The sequence below is a fragment of the Vigna unguiculata genome, chromosome 5, assembly GCF_004118075.2.
Source record: "Vigna unguiculata cultivar IT97K-499-35 chromosome 5, ASM411807v1, whole genome shotgun sequence".
Classification (NCBI taxonomy): domain Eukaryota; kingdom Viridiplantae; phylum Streptophyta; class Magnoliopsida; order Fabales; family Fabaceae; genus Vigna; species Vigna unguiculata.
Window position 1 is genome coordinate 17,348,074 of NC_040283.1, and position 19,537 is coordinate 17,367,610.

Below are 19,537 nucleotides of genomic sequence, written 5' to 3' on the forward strand. Positions count from 1 at the left end.
AATTTTTTTTTTCAATAGTTTATCCTTGAATGTGTTGTTGTAATGTGACTTGTGATGACTTACTATGTACACAAATATATATATATATATATATATATATATATATATATATATATATATATATATATATATATATATATATATATATATATATATATATATATATATATATATATATAAAAGTGCATATGAAAAAAGAATTTTGGAAAAGGATGGAGATTTTTTATTTTACTTATCTCTTGTAAATTTTTATTTTTATTCGTAATTGAGCAAGTTTATATTTGCATTTTATATTAATATTAGCCTAGTCCTTTAATAGATATTATAATATAGTTGATAGTTAAGTTTGTATGATGTATCATTACTAATTGTAGTAAAATCTCACTTCCAATCAAAATTTTTCATCTAATAAACTTCAATTCAAGATCTTAAGGAGATCAAGATCGACTTGGCTAAAGGAATTGAATCCAATGTCACCCAAACAACTTCTACTATTTATCTGTTGTGCAGATTTTTCAAATTAAATAGGTATAATACCAATTTCAATTTTAATTTCTTTAAATTTTTGTTGTTTATTTTAATATTTCTAACTTTGAATTGCTGTTAATTCGGCAAGCATTATCTAAACTATTTTTCTTTCATCTATATAAAGCATCGTCCAAACTGTAAAATTAAAAGCAGCACATTTTAAAGTTAAACATACCAAAGATAATTAGTTTTCTTTATATATAAAATCAAAATTCAACTTTAAAAGTTTTAAAGAGGTGAAAAATATATTTGAATTTAATTTTATTCAAATGGGGAATCTTGAATGGACCACTCCATTTTAATAACTACAATATAACCACAGAAAAAAAAAATTCATTTATAAGTGCTTAAATTTCAAGTCTTTTATTCCTAGCAATTGCCCCCACAAAATTCTAATTTTGGCCCATCATCTTTCGAATAAAAAATCGAACTCTTATCATAGCAACATAACACTTTACGCCTTATGACTGAGAGAAACAGTAACAAAAAAGCTTTCACTTTTGCAGGTTATTTTTCTTTCTGAAATATTATTAATTTTACTAATATCTAATTATATGGATAAGTTATTTTTTTAATCTATTTTTAATTTTACTAATAGTCAAATATTATTTATGAGAAACGAAGTAGTTTCCAAAATCAAGAAACAATGATGAAGTTTGCACTGTCCACGTGTGGGAAGGCTCCATTCTGATACGTAGGGTAATGTATCAGATTACTCTTACGCCAATGTGGACCACGATGATAATAATTCATAATGCTGTTATTAAATATTATTTAAATTAATATTAATCGTATATTTACGTTACAACTGTTTAATTTCTTATTTTAGATTAGTTGTACAATGTTATCTTTTCGGTCCATGTTTTTATTTTTATACATATCTTTGATTATGTTTTTATGAGTCTAGATAAAAAAACTAAAAAATATAATGTTTTTGTACATGTTAAAATTCCACTGGAAGGAAAAGAAGATTGTTGTATATACATTTAGGTTCCAATATATTATCTATATGAAAAAATTCATAGATCATTTTCAGATTCTTGGAAATGAAAAAAAAAATGACGTCGAAATAATAAAACAAGCATGCCCAGAACAAAATTAGCTACAAAAATAAAACATATTAGGCTCAAATTCACTATTTTTTTTTTCTTGATAATGTGCAACTTTAGTTGCCATAAAATTGTAACTGTAAATTCAGATTTTTAATTTTTTTTTTCAAATTTAGCAAATTTACATCATCGTTAATAATATGTTATTAATTGATTTTTTTAATATTACATTTCTGTAAATGATAATAAACTGAATTATCCGTTAAATATTACCAATAGGTCTAACAATTCATCTTAACACATTATTATAGTATTGTGTTAACAATTCAGTGATTTTTTAATGTTCACAATTGAATAAATTGCCAATGAATTAAAAATGATTAAATTTTAAAGTCAAATGTGTAATAAATAAAATTATACGGAGATATCACTTAGAACATTTTATATAACATTTTTTTTTCATTTATCTTATTTTTAATATTTATTAGATGTTAATTAAGTTTTAAGTCTGACTATATTCAATTAAGTATCTTTTAATTTTTTTATTAATTACTCATAATTTTTATATTTTTCAATTGAATATTTGTTAATTAATTTCTTTTAACTAATTAATCTTATTTATTTATTTTCACGGATTAAAATTTATGAAGTTTTATTATTAATATAGAATAGTATTATATCATTAATATGAAATAATTACAAGGAATTTTTATTGATTTTAGTAAAAATATGTTAGATAACAAAGTCGGCATATTTTTAATGACTTTTACATCATCACCTAGACTAAAATATTCATAGTTAATATAAATGAAGACGAGAATATTTTGTTATCCAACACATTTTTAATAAAATAATGGGTTAAATATATTTTTTACCCTTCAACTTGTAGTAAAAATTGAAATTAATCTATTTTAAAAATCTGGTACTAATTTAGTCTCTCATATTTATACATGTATGAATTTAGTCCTTTAAACTATTTTTTTAGTCTATTTGACGTTTCAAACACGTTTCTAAACTAACATTGAAGCGAACATGTGTCAAACGGTATAAACAAATTAAAATATTATAATGAAATATGTTTGAAACATCAAATAAAATTAATAAAATTTGATTAAAAGGGTTAAATTCACACAATTACATAGTTGAGAGACTAAATTGATGTTAGGTTTTCAAAAGAAACTAATTCTAATTTTCACTCAAAATTGAAAGACCGAAAACATATTTAACCTTAAACCAAATAAAAGTTACTTATTGTTTTACATTAATTTCGGTATCATTCTAATTATATTCACTATAATTTTACATTTACACAGAGACAAGTAATTAATTTGGTAAGAAAAATTAATAAAAAAATCAAATGTCAAAATCTGAATTAAAAAAAAAAGTATAATTTGGGTATTCGATACATAAAAAAAAGTAATAAAAATACCTAATTTTATTATGTACCAGAACTTAATTGAGCTTGTAAGAAATAGTAGAGATACACTAACACTTGAAAGACTAAGATAAATAATTTGTAACTATACAAATCAACAGATAAATTATGTAAAATTACAAACATAAATGAGTAATTAAATCTATGAAAAGATTTTTGTGACTTTTAAAAGAAAGAGGGAATGAGTGTTGACTACTACACATTTTTCTTGGTTATATATAGTGTGTGATTGCTAAATCTCAATTATAAAAAGTTGAGTAGCCCACGTGAACAAGCCCTTTCAAACTAGTGCTTCACAACTGTGCATGTGTGGTTAATGAGTTATTTTCAGTAAAGAAACAATAATTATGGACAATGTTCACAAATATGCAACCCTAATAATTGGGAGTCACAAAATTAAAACTATGTTATAATTTCACCTTTTTTTTATAATTGTTTGTTATTGTTAATACTTTTTTCACTTAGAAAAAAAAGTATGGATCAATAATGTTATATATATATATATATATATATATATATATATATATATATATATTATTTTATTATAATCATAATAAATAAATAAATAAATAAAATATCACTTTTATCTCATTTTCTAACGTATTAATTAAATTATCGTGATTGTTATTTTTTTTTTCACTGATTCTTTCTGTTAAAGTAATCTAATTTTTATTCAAATATCGCATTTCTATTTCTTTTTCTGGTCCCTTTCACTCCTTTTTTATTTCTTTTCTCTCTATTAAATGGATACATGGTGTATGTTTGAGTGAGTTTTATAGAATTAATTTCAAAATTATCAGGTTTTATAAAATCAATTATGGTTGGATAGTTGGGGAAAATAACATAAATAAGTAATATTCAGTTACAGCAATAGAAAAGTTATGAAAGAGCAAAAAGAATAATTTGTGAGGTTCTCTTGAATTTCGTTTCTGCTTATTTAAAAAAAAAAGGTCGAAAGGGAGAAATAAAGAGAATGGTATTCACTTATATTCAGAAAGAAAAAAATCCTTTTTCTAAAAATTCTTTTTTTGTTATAATTTTGATATATATGTATATAACTCACACGCCTTAATTTTATGTAAATTATTATTTTTAGTTTTCATCTTAATTTAATATAAAAAGGGAAATATATTTTTCATTCCTTGTATCAAATAATAAAAAATTGTATTGAGAAAGAAATATAAAAGAATGTAAAAGAACTGAAAACTTAACTAGAAATTTCAATTCTCTTCTTAGAAGCATGATGTTAATTTATTGATCTGTTTGAATTTGGAAGATATAAATTGTGAAAGAATGTGATTTGTTGTATCTATCAAGTCTCTTCTTTAGAGGTAGCATGTCTATTGTTCAGTCCTTATTGGCAAATAAAAAAAGGTTATCATAATTAAATATAATAGTAAACTCTAAAAGTCATTAACCTCTCCAAAATAATTTGAAAGTCTTCTTTGCTATTTATAGAAATCAACAATTTAATTTTATAATACTTTTGAAAGCAACCAATGTGTCCATGTAATTAATTATGCATAATTTTAATTTATGCTTTTGTCACATTCTAGATATTATTATTATTGTTATTATTATTATTTTATTTTCATCAAGTGTGGTTATTGCAATTATGGATCTATGTAGCTTGTAGTTGGCACTTTCTCTTTCCAAGTTTTATGGAATTCATTGTTTTCATGTGGTACAATCACATGTTGAGCTTAAAGTAAGTTGCAAAATGTTCCACCTGCAAACTCTTTTTATTAATTGGATTCTTTTTATTTTTAATTAAATAAACTAGAGCCGAATCCCAAGCATAATTGAATTAATAAATAGGACAAACGGTTAAATGATATTTTTACATAAAAAACATTAATTTGTTTTTTTTATTTCAGTTTTTTATTTTATCTAACTTATCCTACTTTAACTTTCTCTATTATTTTTCTGTCAAACAAAAATGACTGCGGTTACCATAAATGGTCCTAGAAAACAAACTTTATCGTCTAAAACTATAAAATTAAAAATCACTATATTACATAAGTTAACAATTCCTTGCCGTTAGATTTTTACGTTGTTGAATATAAACAAGAAAATGACTTGGCCAATAATGTAAAATTAATGCGAAAATTGTCAGATGCACCATATGAAGAAAAACAAACTCTTAACAACCTTAATATTAAAAATAAAAATAAAAAATCCAAATGACGTAGTCCAATAAAAGCTTTCATTAATGATAATTAATTAGCATAACACAATTTTTTTGAGTCTCTAAGTATTAATATATAACTTTATTTTTATAAGTAATGTAAATAACAACACCGAAAATTTTAATGAGTTTTCCAGCTAAACAAAAGAAATAACCAAATACATGAAAATTTGGTATAAACTTCTTCTTCAAGTAACTACTGAAATTATTTATACTTGATACATGTTCTATTTTTCTCTCTCTTAGAGAACTTTTTTACTTTTCTCTCCATAGGAGTGAGTACATGTTTTGCCTGCAAAAGAATGCACTTTTGTAAAATGTAGGAAGGACCTTTAGCTCATAAAATATGTGATACACTTTTTTTTTCTTTACTAAAGTAAGTATGGATCTAATAAATTGGTAATCAATTTGATAAACTTCCTCTTCGCCAATTAATCGAGGTTATAATTGACCAAACTTACTTTCTATTTGAAGATACTTAGTTTTTCGATAGGTAAGATCTTTGTCACTACATGTAAGTCATTTTCATTTATATGAATTTTCTCTAAAGATAATTGTTTTATCTCCAAAAAGCATCATGTATTTTTTTACCTTGAATGAAAGGTTAAGTTATTGTTGAGACAAATTGCATCTTGATTATCACAATATAAAACATATTTTTTTTTAATAGTCCTAACTGTTGTAGAAATTTAAATCCACAAGAGTATAATGCCTTAATTTTGATGTTGTAATCTATTCAACCTTCTCTAAACGATTTTATTTTCTTCATTGGGTTGTGTTAGATGCAAATATAGTATATGGCCTAACAAACGAAAGAATATATTGTCATGGTTTTGTCTAACTGATCAATGCAAACTCACAAATTTGTCTAGCCAAATAGGCGCAAGCACATAACTTCATCTAGCCAAACAAACACAAGTGCATAGCTTTGTCAACTTATCATACACAGACTTATAACTTTGCCTAACCAAACAAACGCAAGCGCATTGTAAGGCGGAAGAGAAAAATCAGAGAAAAGAAAGGACCAATAGGAAGAAAGAGATTATTATTTTGTATTTGCATGAAGGGCATGCATACGTTTATAAACAAAAGGGAATCAAAGAGAAAAACTAACGAAAAACAGAAAATCATTTATAAAACTGATACATCAGAAGAGATGGAATATAGGTCATGTAACATCCCCCTCAAACTTAAGGTTGAATGTTTAACAACCATAAGTTTTGATTGGAAACTCTTGAAGACTATAGATGAAAGGGGTTTTGTTAGGACATCTGTAAACCACACATGGCCACAACCATGTCAACCGTGTTGTACATCTTCTAGAGAGTACCTCAAGATGTTTTGTTGCCACACCTATCAGCCACAACTGATAGAACACATGCGGGAAACCATGCTACGGATCACACACCGTAATGCTAGGTGGAGTTCCCAATACGAATTACATTCGTAATGTCCCAAGACTACCAAACTCGTCAGTTAATTACTGAGGAGAGCAATCTAACTGGACCCATTCGTACACGCCGCTACGTGCACACTCACACCGGCAACACTCACCAACCTGAGCCACAACTCAAGAGTTCCTCGTGTTCATTCGCCATCCCGAGCCAAAACTCAAGAGATGTTATTCTGAGCCACAACTCAAGGAATACCACGTGCTTAACCCTTATCTTGAGCCACAACTCAAGGGATACGTTCCGAGCCACAACTCAAGGGATACGTTTCGAGCCACAACTCAAGGAGCACCAGCAAGCTGACCTTTAAGATATCATAGAAGCCTTGTAGACCACGCAAATCAAACGAGCAAAATACAATTTTGCTGCAGCAATATCGCCTGACACTACTCATGAGGCGTCAGACACTTTCTACTTTCAAACCGCTTGGAGGTTGTGATGAGTGCGAACCTTTGCCTTCATAAGTGTTTAAATTTTGGGGATTTAATATACTTTTTGCGCTTAAGAGATGATTTTAGTTGCATAATATATTATTGAATATTTTTAAATTTAATAATGCAACTGGAATTTAATTGAGATCCTTAAGAGTGTAAATTGGGAATATTTCAAGTTATAAAATAAATCCAAAAATCAGAATTTTGAAGAGAAATAATTTAGGAGCTAAATGCACCCACAAATTTCATTTTTACACCCCCTTTTGCAATTAGGTCATCTAATTCTGAAAAGTAATTTTTCTGGAGCTAAATACACCTCCAATTTTTATTTTCCACACCCTTCCTGAAATTGGATCCTCTAACTCTGTTCTACACCCCTTCTTTTTACTAATTTGCATCCTTAATATCACTTAAACTTCATTCAACCATATTACGCCACGTGGCAATCCTTCACTCACTAAAATAACTAATTAAAGCTTGTCACGTCCTAAATCCTCCACTCACTAAAATAACCACTTAAAACTTGTCACGTCATCAATCCTCCACTCACTAAAATACTCAATCATAGAATGACACCTTATCACCGTCTCTCCTCCACATAATCAGAAACCCTATCCTTAATTTTTTTCCCTCTCTCTCACCATCACCATGTCGCAGCCACCACCCTCCACGGCCGCCACCGCATCGTCCGACCACCACTATAACTCGCACTTGCTCTGTCGCGCCATCATCACCATTACATCATTCGACCCAAAATAGTCTGCGCCTGCCCTCATCTGCAACAGTCTGAGCACCACATGTAGCCATGCTCAACGCCAAAACAGTCATGCTCGTCGTCGTCCACCGCTGCACTCGTCTGTTACTGTCACGCATCATCTTCTCCAAATTGTCATGCTTTTGAAGCCTCCATTGTCGCACCGTTCGAGCTTGCCGAAACAGTCCAACATCTTTGGCAGCACTTGCACCAACGTTGTCGCACCCCCCTCCCGTGTGAGCTGCCCTACACGATGACGGAATTGTAGCTCTGTCTTCACGTGTCGAACCACCACTACTTCATCATGCTCAACACCTTCACGGTAACGCCACTGTCACCTGCAGCCGCGAGCCATTCGCGTGCGACCACCACTACATCTCTGGAACGCGAACCTATCCCCATTTTTCTACTACAACCACGGACCCAGCCCCTCCAGCATTTCTGCCGCCATCGCGTCAACCCCCGAAACCTTCGCGTAACCACTCACGACAGTAAAACCCTAATGGAGAGAGAGACTACCTTGACACGTGGCAGCCTCTCAATGGACTGTCAAAGAGTCAAGATTGGCCAACCAGTCTACTCTGGGCAAGGATTGGTCAACATTGGTCAATTTGACTATTTTACACTATATTTGGCAGGTGGTTCCTCTGCAGGAACCCTAAATGGCCTAAAAAAGGAAAGAGTCGTCTGGTGGCAGTTCATCGTCGACTAGACAATTTCTGGAAATTTCTAGAACCACAAGCTTTAAACGGAATAAAATAATTCATGCATAATCATACCATATTTAGCATGCCAATCAGACTTAAAATAAAATTAACGTGTAAAGCTACTATATTTAGCATGCCAATCAGACTTAAAGCAAAAAGAAAGTTTAATTTAGAGTTACCAAGGTTCGAACCTATAACCATGCCAATGCCAATTCAATGCACAATCATTCAACAAATTCATGTTTCGTGATATATCTTAATCATTTAAGAATATAATATCACTCCCCACAACCAAAATATTATATAAAACAATTACATAATTAAAATAATTATAATTTATTAAATAGCACAAAAATGGCATACATAAGACTTGAACCCAAGTCCTATCACAGAATCAAGTACTCTTAACAACTTAAGCTAGTACTTTTTCATGTCATACTTGTCAGAATTAAATGCCACAAAGGCTCTCACTGCCCGCATTAATTAATTAATTAATTAAATTTAGCGGATCTTACAGAACCAACAATGGTGCGATTGTGGGTAGCATCTTGAACTGTAGTAGACCTATCAAGAGTGAGGCGTCATGAAGAGACCATAGGTGTAGATTAAAGGTTGGAGCCAAGCATTTTTGCCTTACGAAGGGGTCCAAAATATATTTTATTTGAGTCAAATGAAGATGGCCTTCAACAATCCATGAGACTTGAAGACCAAGAAAATAGTGTAGTCTTCCCAAGTCTTTTAAAGTAAAGTGTTATCATAAAGAGGAGATAATTGTTGAAATCGCTTGTGAAGAATAACCCATGATGATAATGTCATCAATGTAAATGAGTATAAAAATAATGTGAGAGGAAGAAAATAAAGTGAATAACAAAGGGTCACTTTTGGTTTGAAGGAACCTAAGAGAGAAAAGAGTGTTACTTAACTTTTGAAATCAGGCACGGGGAGCTTGCTTCAAGCCATAAATAGAAAGACGACAAACAAGAGAATCATCACCTTGAATGAACCCTGGAGGTTGTTGCATATAAACTTGTTCTGAGAGATCACCATATAGAAAGGCATTATTTATGTTTATTTAGTGAATGGGCCAACGAAATGAAAGAGCCACAGTAAGGACAACGGTGGCTAGCTTCACAATTGGGTTGAATGTTTCATGATAGTCAAGGCCTTCTGTTTGATGAAATCCTTTTGCGACGAGGTGGGCTTTGCAGCTTTGAAAAGAACCATCAATGCTAAGTTTAGTTTTAAAACCCTATTTATAACCTATTGTTGCACTAGGCGGAAGGGAAATGAGAGTCCATGTATTGTTAGCAAGGAGAGCCTCATACTCTTTTTGCATGGCATGTAACCATTCAGGGTTTGCAAGAGCATCTTTTATAGAGGTTGGTTTAGATAAAATGGATGAAGTAGTAGTGTACACCTTGGTTTGAAAATACTAGCTTTTGATCGTGTAGTCATATGATGAATATTGGGTGGAAAGGGTGAAAGAGAGTTATCTAAAGGAGGGTGTGGGACAGACAACGAGGATGATGAAGGTAAAGATAAATGAGGAGTATTTGATAAAGGGGAAGGTGGGGAAGAAATTTGGAAAGGAGATCTTATAAAGGTTGTGTGTCAGTGAAATTAGATGATGAAGAATCTTTCACTAGTATGATTAAAGGAGGTTATGGAAGAGAAGAAGATATAGGTGATGTTGTAGAAGAATCAAATAGGTTAGATGATAAACCATAAGGAAAAAGATTCTCATTAAAGATAACATGACATGAAATATAAGTGCGACCAGATGGAGAAAAATAGATGTAACCTCGATGTTGGGAGTTGTATCCAAGGAATAAGCATAAAGATGATCGAAAAGCAAGCTTATTTTTATTATAAGGGCAGAGTAATGGATAATAAGCACAACAAAAAATGCGCAACATGTGATAGGATGGTGTAACTTTAAACAAAACTTCACATGGTGATTGGTGTCAAGAACAAGAGTGGGTAAGATGTTGATAATGGTTACGACTGTTATGAATGCTTCACCCCAAAATTATATAGGTAGTGAAGTAGAAGCAATCATGAACAAACTTGTATCAACAACATGACGATGCTTTCGTTCAATGCTACCATTTTGCTCATGAGTATGGGGGCATGTTAACTTGTGATGAATACCATTTTAAGTAAGATAGGAATGTAAAGCCAAAATTTCTTTTGCATTATCAGTTTGGATGTTTTGAAGTTTAAAACCAGTTTGCTTTTCAACATAAAGATGGAAGTATTTAAACACAACATATATTTGAAAGTATGTTGTAAGTAAATAAAACCACGTATACTTGGAGAAACAATCAAGAAAGGCAACATAATAATATGCACCAGATGTTTATGGAACGAGTGTTGGATATGAATACTTTGAAATAATACTAATTATTTTTTAAACTCTTCAACTAGACAGTATGTTAAATATACGCATTAGTTTCTAAAATTATAGAATTTTTGAATGTCATTTACATTGTAATAAGCATTAAAACTTTAAAATTAGACTATATTATATATTTATTTATAGGTGAAATAATAATAAATATTTTTTCTCTCTTTTTACTTAAGTCTGGTTTCTCTATGAATTTTGTTATGTTGTCCTCTACTAAACATTTAAAACATATTATTTGGATAATTTAAAGATAATTTTAATATATTTTAAAATTTTAAAATTAATGATCATTAGTATATTTTGAAGATATAACAGAAGACCAATATAAAAAAATATGCAGAGAATCAAAATCCTTTTTCTTTGAATCACCCCCAACTATATATACTTAAACCTAAACATTGTAATTTCTTTTTCGCTTCAACTATTATACCTCTTAAAACAATCAATCTAATATTTAGTGTAAAACTTAAGATACAGTCCAAATATTCTACTACCATTATCAATGTATGTAGTATCCACTGTCACTATAATTATAGTCATTAATGAAAATTTATTATCTAAAAATGTTTGTTATATTAAATAAAATTAGTGATAAATGATTGCCTTTTAATACTAAAAATCGTTAAAACAAATTCGGTTGAAATGCTTGTCCCGTTAAGGTAAAAAGTTAAAAAAAAAAGAAAGAAAAAACTTCCATAATATATTATTACATCTAAAACTCTAACTCTTTAAAACTTGGACAAAAAGCTGACATCCGAACTTAATTACATTGAATACAACTTTGCTTCAACTGTTATTTCAATTATCAATAATAAAATTTAGAACTAAAGATTTTTTTATATCAAATTTCAGATTTTGAGTTTTTTTTTCTTTTTGATTTTGTTGTCCAATTTTAGTTCTTATTAATTATGAACAATGAAAACAATCCAGAGATTAAAATAAACATAAAATTTGAAATTTGACGTAAGTTTAAAACGTATTTAAACTAGAGTTTAAAACAAACCGTTGGCATAATGAAGTAAGTCCACTTGGCTTTGAAAAACCCTTGTTAAAGATTATAATATATTAACCCACATAAAGATATACCTTGGAAGGAAAACTTTATCGGTCAGAACCCAAGTTAATTACATGTCTAGTATAATAACTCTATCGTACTAAATCTTTGAATACTATAAAGGATTCTGATAAAAGTTTTTGAAAAAAATTTCTTTTAACGGCAACATAAGGGTCCCAATCAAAAGTTTTTAAGGAACTAGGGACTTAGATAATGTGACATTCATTTTTCTGTCTAATAATTTGAATTCTCTTTCTTTTTCTCTCTCTCCCACCATAGCAACTTTGAACTGTGACAGCTCTTCTCTGTCCCAAAGTGTTGGCCTTCTTCCAACTCCTCCTTCTGTGACACTCTCCAACCCTTTTCTACTTTTTATAAACTCAAGAGAGAGAGTGTGTTTGTGAGAAAGCAACTTGTTAGAGAAAACCAGAAACACAAGCTTTGTGTTTGTTTTTTTTTCTCTCTCTATTCATTCTGCATTTGGTGCAAGAAACAGACTTCAATCGTAATTTATAGCTACAGATATGTCAGGTCACTGGGGTATTCTTGTTTCAGATCCATGGCTTCAGAACCAGTTCACCCAGGTGGAGCTTCGCAGCTTGAAATCCCAAGTAAGTTCATCAGGGTTCGTTTGGTTTGCAAGGAGGTTAATCGTGTTTCTTAAGAAACCTTTTTGAGTATTTCATGTTGTTTTCCTTGAAAAACTGGAATTTGATGTTGTTAGTGCAATTGGGGTGGTGGGTTGTGTTTTTTTTAATGGTTGGTGCAGTTCGTGAGCATGAGGAGGGAGAGTGGAAGGCTTACGGTTGGGGACTTGGCTTCCAAGATGTCAAGGTTGAAGCTTGTGGGAGAGAATCTCAGTGAAGAAGAGAGAGCTTCTTATATACAGGATTTGTATCAGAACACAAATGAAGAGGTTGATTTTGAATTGTTTCTCAAGGTGAGCTTTATCATCTCATCCTTTCAAGCATCAGCTTTTTAAGGATACTGGATCCTTGTACTTTTTCACACATCACCCATTTTCCTTCCTAGTAGTGATTTATTTTCCTGATCTATTCTGATCTTCACATCTACTCAATTTCAATATGAGAAATGAAATTAGTGTTATCTGGTATTTTTCTTTGCTCTAGAACTATAAAAGGTGACATGATAACAGCTGAAGTGGTTGACTGAATGAGGCTTTTCTTTGTATTTAATTCAAGAGGAAACATAGACAAGAAAGAGAGAAAAAGTAATATTTTCCATTTTCCATGTTGTTTGAACCTTTGATCCAAAAGATCTATATAAAGCTTTTGGTACAGAAAGAAAAAGAGATGTACTTAGAAATCAAAATTTAATCAGCATTTCCCAGAAACTTGGAGAATTTAATCAGAATTGTTTTGATGTATAACTGTATTTTGGGAGAATTTCAGTTGCTTTAGTAAGTAAACATCATACGGGGGGATTAAACTTGGAACTGGTTCACCTTTTAAAAAGTGAAACAGTTTCCGTAGTTGTGTCCAAATCAAAGTTAATTTGAGTGATTTTAATAATGGTGCTATAATGATGACAGGTTTACTTAAAACTGCAAACTTTTGCAAGTTCTAGGACGGGGAGTAATGCAAAAAACTCATCAGCGTTCCTCAAGGCTGCAACAACCACATTGCTTCACACAATAAGTGAATCTGAGAAGGCATCATATGTTGCACATATAAATAACTATCTTGCGGGAGATGAATTCCTCAAGAAATGCCTTCCTATTGATTCTTCAACCAATGACCTGTTTGAAATAGCAAAAGATGGTGTTCTTCTTTGGTACTATGCATTTATTGTTTATCTTCTTTCGTTGCTCTATATAACCCAGTTTTTTCATCCTTTAATAAGAATTACATCTGTTGCAGTAAGCTGATTAATGTGGCTGTTCCACGGACCATTGATGAAAGGGCAATCAATACAAAAAGATTACTTAATCCATGGGAAAGAAATGAAAACCACACGCTTTGCCTGAACTCTGCTAAAGCAATTGGATGTACAGTAGTCAACATTGGAACTCAAGACTTCATTGAAGGAAGGGTATGTTTGAGTGCTTTCTAATTTTTGCTCATGAAAGGGGTTTTTCTTTGGCATGTACTATATTTTCAAAACAATGCTATGCGGACTTTGCATTAAAGCCTTTTTATTTCTCAGCAACTGGAGAATCACTGTGATAATGAATCTCAGAATTAATTATTATATTAGACTTAGGATGTGGATCTTGCAAGGTAATGTTACTAGGTTTCTTCATATTTAAGATATTGTATTTCACTGTGATACTCTAAGAAACAGTAGATCCATGTTATGCCTTTCTATTCCTTGCTCAGGTTCATATAAAACACTTGTTCAAATCATGAGCACTGAAGTGGATTGTACTTTTTTTATTAGAGTTAGATGTTTTTCAATGATTTCTCTTAACATTGTTATAGGACTTGTTAGCCCATTTTATCAGAGTATCTTTCTTTTAATTCATTTTTCTCATTTAAGCCTGTATTGATCGTGTAGAAATTACTCCTCCACCATTCTGCTATTGAGATTGTATTTTATTTTCTTTTTTCAATTTGTGGGTTGGTATCTTATTTGTTTTGTTTTAATTTCAGCGTCATCTGGTGCTTGGATTAATTTCACAGATTATTAAGGTAAATGGTAATTAATGTGAAGTTCAGAATTGTTTTGTTTAGATTGCTAAAATTATTACCTTATATGAATAGATCTTCATTTTTTTTTATCTAATTATGCATTCTTGTTTTGGTATCAATGAAATTGGTAGATACTGCATGCTGCATATTAAATTTTTCAAGGAAAAACTTTTGACATTCCTAATGGTGGTTGCTAAATTAGATACAACTATTGGCGGATCTGAACCTAAAGAAAACACCTCAGCTTGTGGAGTTGGTCAGTGATAGTGAGGTAAATACTTGATTTCATCATCTTTTCATACTTTTCATCATTGTTGTATTTGTTACCTTCAAATTTCTGAAATAATAGGGTATGGAAGAGTTGATGAGTCTGGCACCAGAAAAGATTTTGTTAAGGTGGATGAATTTCCATTTGAAGAAATCAAGTTACAAGAAGATAGTCATGAACTTCTCCTCTGATGTTAGGGTAATTGAGTACTTTTGAAACATAAATGTTGCTATGCTATGTTGTATATGATGTTAATATGTGTTTTGTTCATATGAGCAGCCTCTGGAATAATAATTTGTTGATTAGATTTACTTTATGAAGTTGGAACTTCTATTAGTGTTAGTATTAATGAGCTGCAGTTGATTGAAATCTTTTTCATCTGATGAAAAATAGGAGATAAGTAGCTTAAATCTTAAGGATCAATAAAGTGAATTATGTCATGAGGAATTTTGAGTAAAACACATTTCTTGCAAGATTCTTTGTACACTTTTTCTACTTTTCATGCAGGAAATCATTGGTCAGTATGAACTATAAATTATAACAAAACTTTTTTGAGCAAAGTTCATGAAGATAGACTTTTTTTAACATGTATGGTTCTGACACTACAGGATGCAGAAGCTTATGCTCACCTTCTAAATGTTCTTGCACCTGAATACACTAATCCATCCACATTGGCTGTCAAAAATCCTTACGAACGAGCAAAATTAGTTCTTGAACATGCTGATAAGATGGGTTGTAAGCGATACATAACAGCAAGAGATATAGTGGAAGGTTCCCCAAATCTTAACCTTGCTTTTGTTGCACATATTTTTCAACACAGGTGATAATGATCTTTCTATTGAGCACATATTGTTTGTTCAAATTATTTCATTTTTGAGTTGTTGGTAATAGATAAGACATGAAATGGAGTTTTATTTTAGGATTTGGTAAAGGATTGTTTTATTGAAGTGATTTATTAATATAACTGCGGTACCTTTTTATTCTTATTCTTGACTTTGTGGTGAGACCCTAACTTGTAGCCTTCAGAAACAGCTATCAGCCTTGAGTAAAATTAACAACCTATTTTATTCTGTGACGGAGTATGTTCCCGATGAATCCTTCTTTGTTGAACTCACTTTCACCATATTTCTGGGGGCCACACACTTCTATTTTCTTCTGTTTCATTTTATCTGATGTTCTTCCTGCAAGAAATTTCCGTATTGGTTATTCTCCAGTGTATGATGATTTGTGCCTGAATAAACAACGGTCATTTTAATTATGTGTCACCCATTAGCTACATTTTGAAATTTACTTATTCGAGTTATTTGAATAGGTGTAAATAGATGTACAATTTTGAACACCTAAATCTTCATTTGGCTGTTTAGTTTTCTTTTATTGGCTTTGAATATGATTTCATTAACCTATGTATGATTCTATTACATCTCCAATAAAAAGTAAGCAAATTTACATTTTGGGGTTTGAGAAATATATGCAAGCAAACTCAATTTCACTCTTACAGGAATGGACTATCAACTCAGACAAAACAGAGTTCTCTCCTTGAAAACTTGTTAGATGACACCCAAGACTCTAGAGAAGAGAGAGCATTTCGCCTCTGGATCAATAGCCTTGGAAATTCAACATACATCAACAATGTCTTTGAGGATGTTAGAAACGGGTGGAATATCTTATTTTCACTATATCTCTTATAAATGGTGTGGAATATGAACCGGTCTTGTTAATCTTGTTCGTGGAATCGAAAACTGTTATATTGGTTCAATAATTTTTCACTTTTCAAATTTCTCACCATAAGAATGTTATAATCATTCAAATAATGGCAATGCATGTTTAAATAATTCTGACATTTAGGAATTGTGTGACAAGATTCTTTGTTTGATTTGACAGTAGTTTACATTGTTTTCATATGAGATTTACATCTTCTGAATGTGTTGTACTTGTTTACAGGTGGGTACTCCTGGAGACTCTTGACAAAGTGTCACCAGGGATAGTGAATTGGAAGATTGCTAATAAGCCACCTATTAAGTTGCCATTCAAAAAAGTAGAGAACTGCAATCAAGTTGTGAAAATAGGGAAACAACTTAAATTTTCCCTGGTAAATATTGCTGGGAATGACATTGTGCAGGGCTATAAAAAATTAATACTAGGTATGTTGGCCTGAAAACTATGTTCTCTTGCTGGGTTTGAGTCAATTGATGAACTGAAAATGTGTCAACCATCAATTCATTGTTTCTGTATCCCTTCTATAAAACTTTTCATCTGATGTTAGAGGATGCTAACACTATTTAACCAAACATGGTTGATTTTGTCTTCAGCATATTTGTGGCAGTTGATGCGATACAACATCCTTCAACTCCTAAAAAACTTGAGATTTCACTCTCATGGGAAGGAAATAACTGATGTTGATATTCTGAGATGGGCAAACAGCAGAGTCAGCAGTTCAGGAAGTCAAAGCCGAATGAATAGTTTCAAGGTACTTTTGGATTTATATATATATATGTATCTGTGTGTATGTATGTCGTTCTACTGCAAACGACTGACTCTATCGTGTTCACCGGTTTATTTTGTTTGTAATATTTGATAGTTTTGTTGGCTTTCCTCTAGTGCTTGCTGAATAAAGAGATACTGTAGTTTTGCATGACAACATTTCATTTTGTACCCTTCTGATATACATGTACATTATACTCCTGCTCAAGAAAGATCCCAATTTCACTATATTTTACTAGGATATATCAGTAATCAAAAGCTAGATTGGCTATGTAATTATGTTTGCTTCTAAGGGTGATTTTTGTTATATGGAACATGGAAAAGTATAGTAATTTTCCTGAACTAATTTATCTCTTTTCTTGATACATATTTAGGTGTATTTGGTTAGTGTTGCATGGTGCTTTTTGGATAAATAATTTGTATAATATATTCAGAGAATAGACTTTTACCGAATTAGGTTCGTTAATTGTTATAATTAATCAAATTGCAGGACAAGAGTGTAACAGATGGAATTTTTTTCCTTGAGCTTCTTAGTTCTGTGCAACCTAGAGCTGTAAATTGGGGTCTTGTAACAAAAGGAATAACTGGTATGTTTTCTTTTTACTCTTTAATAATGTTTGGCTTGCATGCATGTTTTCTAAATAACCTTCTGTGATGAAGCACATGTGATGTGTACTACAATAATTGTGTTCCATCTAGAATTTTGGATTCGTTATGGTCATTAATGCCTTTGCTTGAAAACTGTAACATCACTCATTTCATTGGATTTTTCTATTCTAATAACATCATTAAGGCCGCATAGTTTTTCATTTTTCATGTAAACCTGTCTGTCCTACTTTGGTTGTAGAGTGTAAGAAAATCATGTATTGGGCCATTTATAATCATTAACATCTGACAAATGGCATATTCAATAATCCATTTTTATTGCGAATGTGTTGATTATGACTTTATATATTTTATATGCATTAATTCCAAACTATCATGATATTCTCTCAAGCTGAAGTTATCTCATTCCTGCTACAAAAAGTGAACTACAAAAGTTATGTTCTTCACTTGCATAATGGTGTTGCATGAAATGGACATAAATTTGGTACCAGGAGAAGATTTGCGTTAATCTGGTTTATAAATGGTGCAGATCAGGAGAAAATGATGAATGCCACCTACATTATCAGTATTGCAAGAAAGCTTGGATGTTCAATATTCTTGCTTCCTGAAGACATCACTGAGGTAAGCATTTAGCAAATATTCATGTTGAGGTTTTTGTCATTGAGTTCAAAACATTTAACAAGCATTCATATTGAGGTTTTTGTCACTGACTGCAAAACATTTAGCAAACATTCACTTTCTACTAAATTGCCTGAAACATCAGTTTTAGTGCATGTTTGGAAAAATACTTGTTTAAGGCAAACAATGCTCAAAAGTTGTAAATTGCAAGATTTTGACACAACCATGGATATTATGGATGTGTCTAATGTGGCTGCAATTGTGTTGGTGTTTTTTTGTACCAACTCTTGAATGGTATTTTGCAGGTGAATCAAAAGATGATCCTTACTCTAACAGCTAGCATAATGTATTGGTTCTTGAAACACCCTCTTGAAGAAAGAACAGTAGGGGGTTCAGACAGTGAGAGTGGGAGCCAATTGGAGACTACATCAAATTCAACACTGGATGATTCTGCTTCTGACTCTTCAGCAGAAGAGAATGGAAGCATGTAAATATGACTTGTGAAAGTTTTTGTTTTCATCAATATATAAATAATTAATGATTTCAATACCAAATTTCATCAGCCTTTTTTCATAAGGTTAAGAAAAAAGACTTTAAGCAAAATAATCAACATTCGCCGTCTGTGGGAATCGAACCCACGACCACATGTTAAAAGCCATGCACTCTACCGGCTGAGCTAAGATGGCTATACAATATTAAATTTATTTTATACTAGAAGTAAAATATACAGTAATTTCATTGATATCACGATCCCGACCGGCAAGTGAATAAAACAAAAATGAGTATTTTAAATTTATGCAAAGAATAAGTTTTAAGAATTCATCGAATTCATGACATAATTTGAGTAATTGGAAAAAGTTTTATGAAAAAAAAAATAGTAATTAAATATGATAATTTGAAGGACAA

The 19,537-nt window shown here is 31.0% G+C and overlaps 1 protein-coding gene across 1 annotated transcript; it reads left to right on the plus strand.

Annotated features, from left to right (window-relative positions):
• The first annotated feature begins 12,245 nt into the window (after positions 1-12,245).
• On the plus strand, positions 12,246-19,185 carry LOC114183805 (fimbrin-2-like). Its single transcript, XM_028070950.1, has 14 exons — positions 12,246-12,618; positions 12,777-12,947; positions 13,560-13,801; positions 13,888-14,059; positions 14,620-14,658; positions 14,861-14,929; positions 15,008-15,124; positions 15,535-15,746; positions 16,425-16,580; positions 16,868-17,067; positions 17,236-17,393; positions 17,898-17,994; positions 18,543-18,634; positions 18,937-19,185. Exons 1-14 carry the CDS (start codon positions 12,532-12,534, stop codon positions 19,120-19,122), a joined length of 1,998 nt encoding a protein of 665 aa, XP_027926751.1. The 5' UTR covers positions 12,246-12,531; the 3' UTR covers positions 19,123-19,185.
• Positions 19,186-19,537: the final 352 nt, after the last annotated feature.

Excerpts from the sequence above, each read along its gene's own strand:
- LOC114183805 (XM_028070950.1), top strand. The coding sequence starts at position 12,532 with ATGTCAGGTCACTGGGGTATTCTTGTTTCAGATCCATGGCTTCAGAAC. Across the intron at positions 15,125-15,534 it reads ACTTCTCCTCTGATGTTAGG|GATGCAGAAGCTTATGCTCA; the intron begins GTAATTGAGTAC and ends CTGACACTACAG. Across the intron at positions 18,635-18,936 it reads TTCCTGAAGACATCACTGAG|GTGAATCAAAAGATGATCCT; the intron begins GTAAGCATTTAG and ends GGTATTTTGCAG.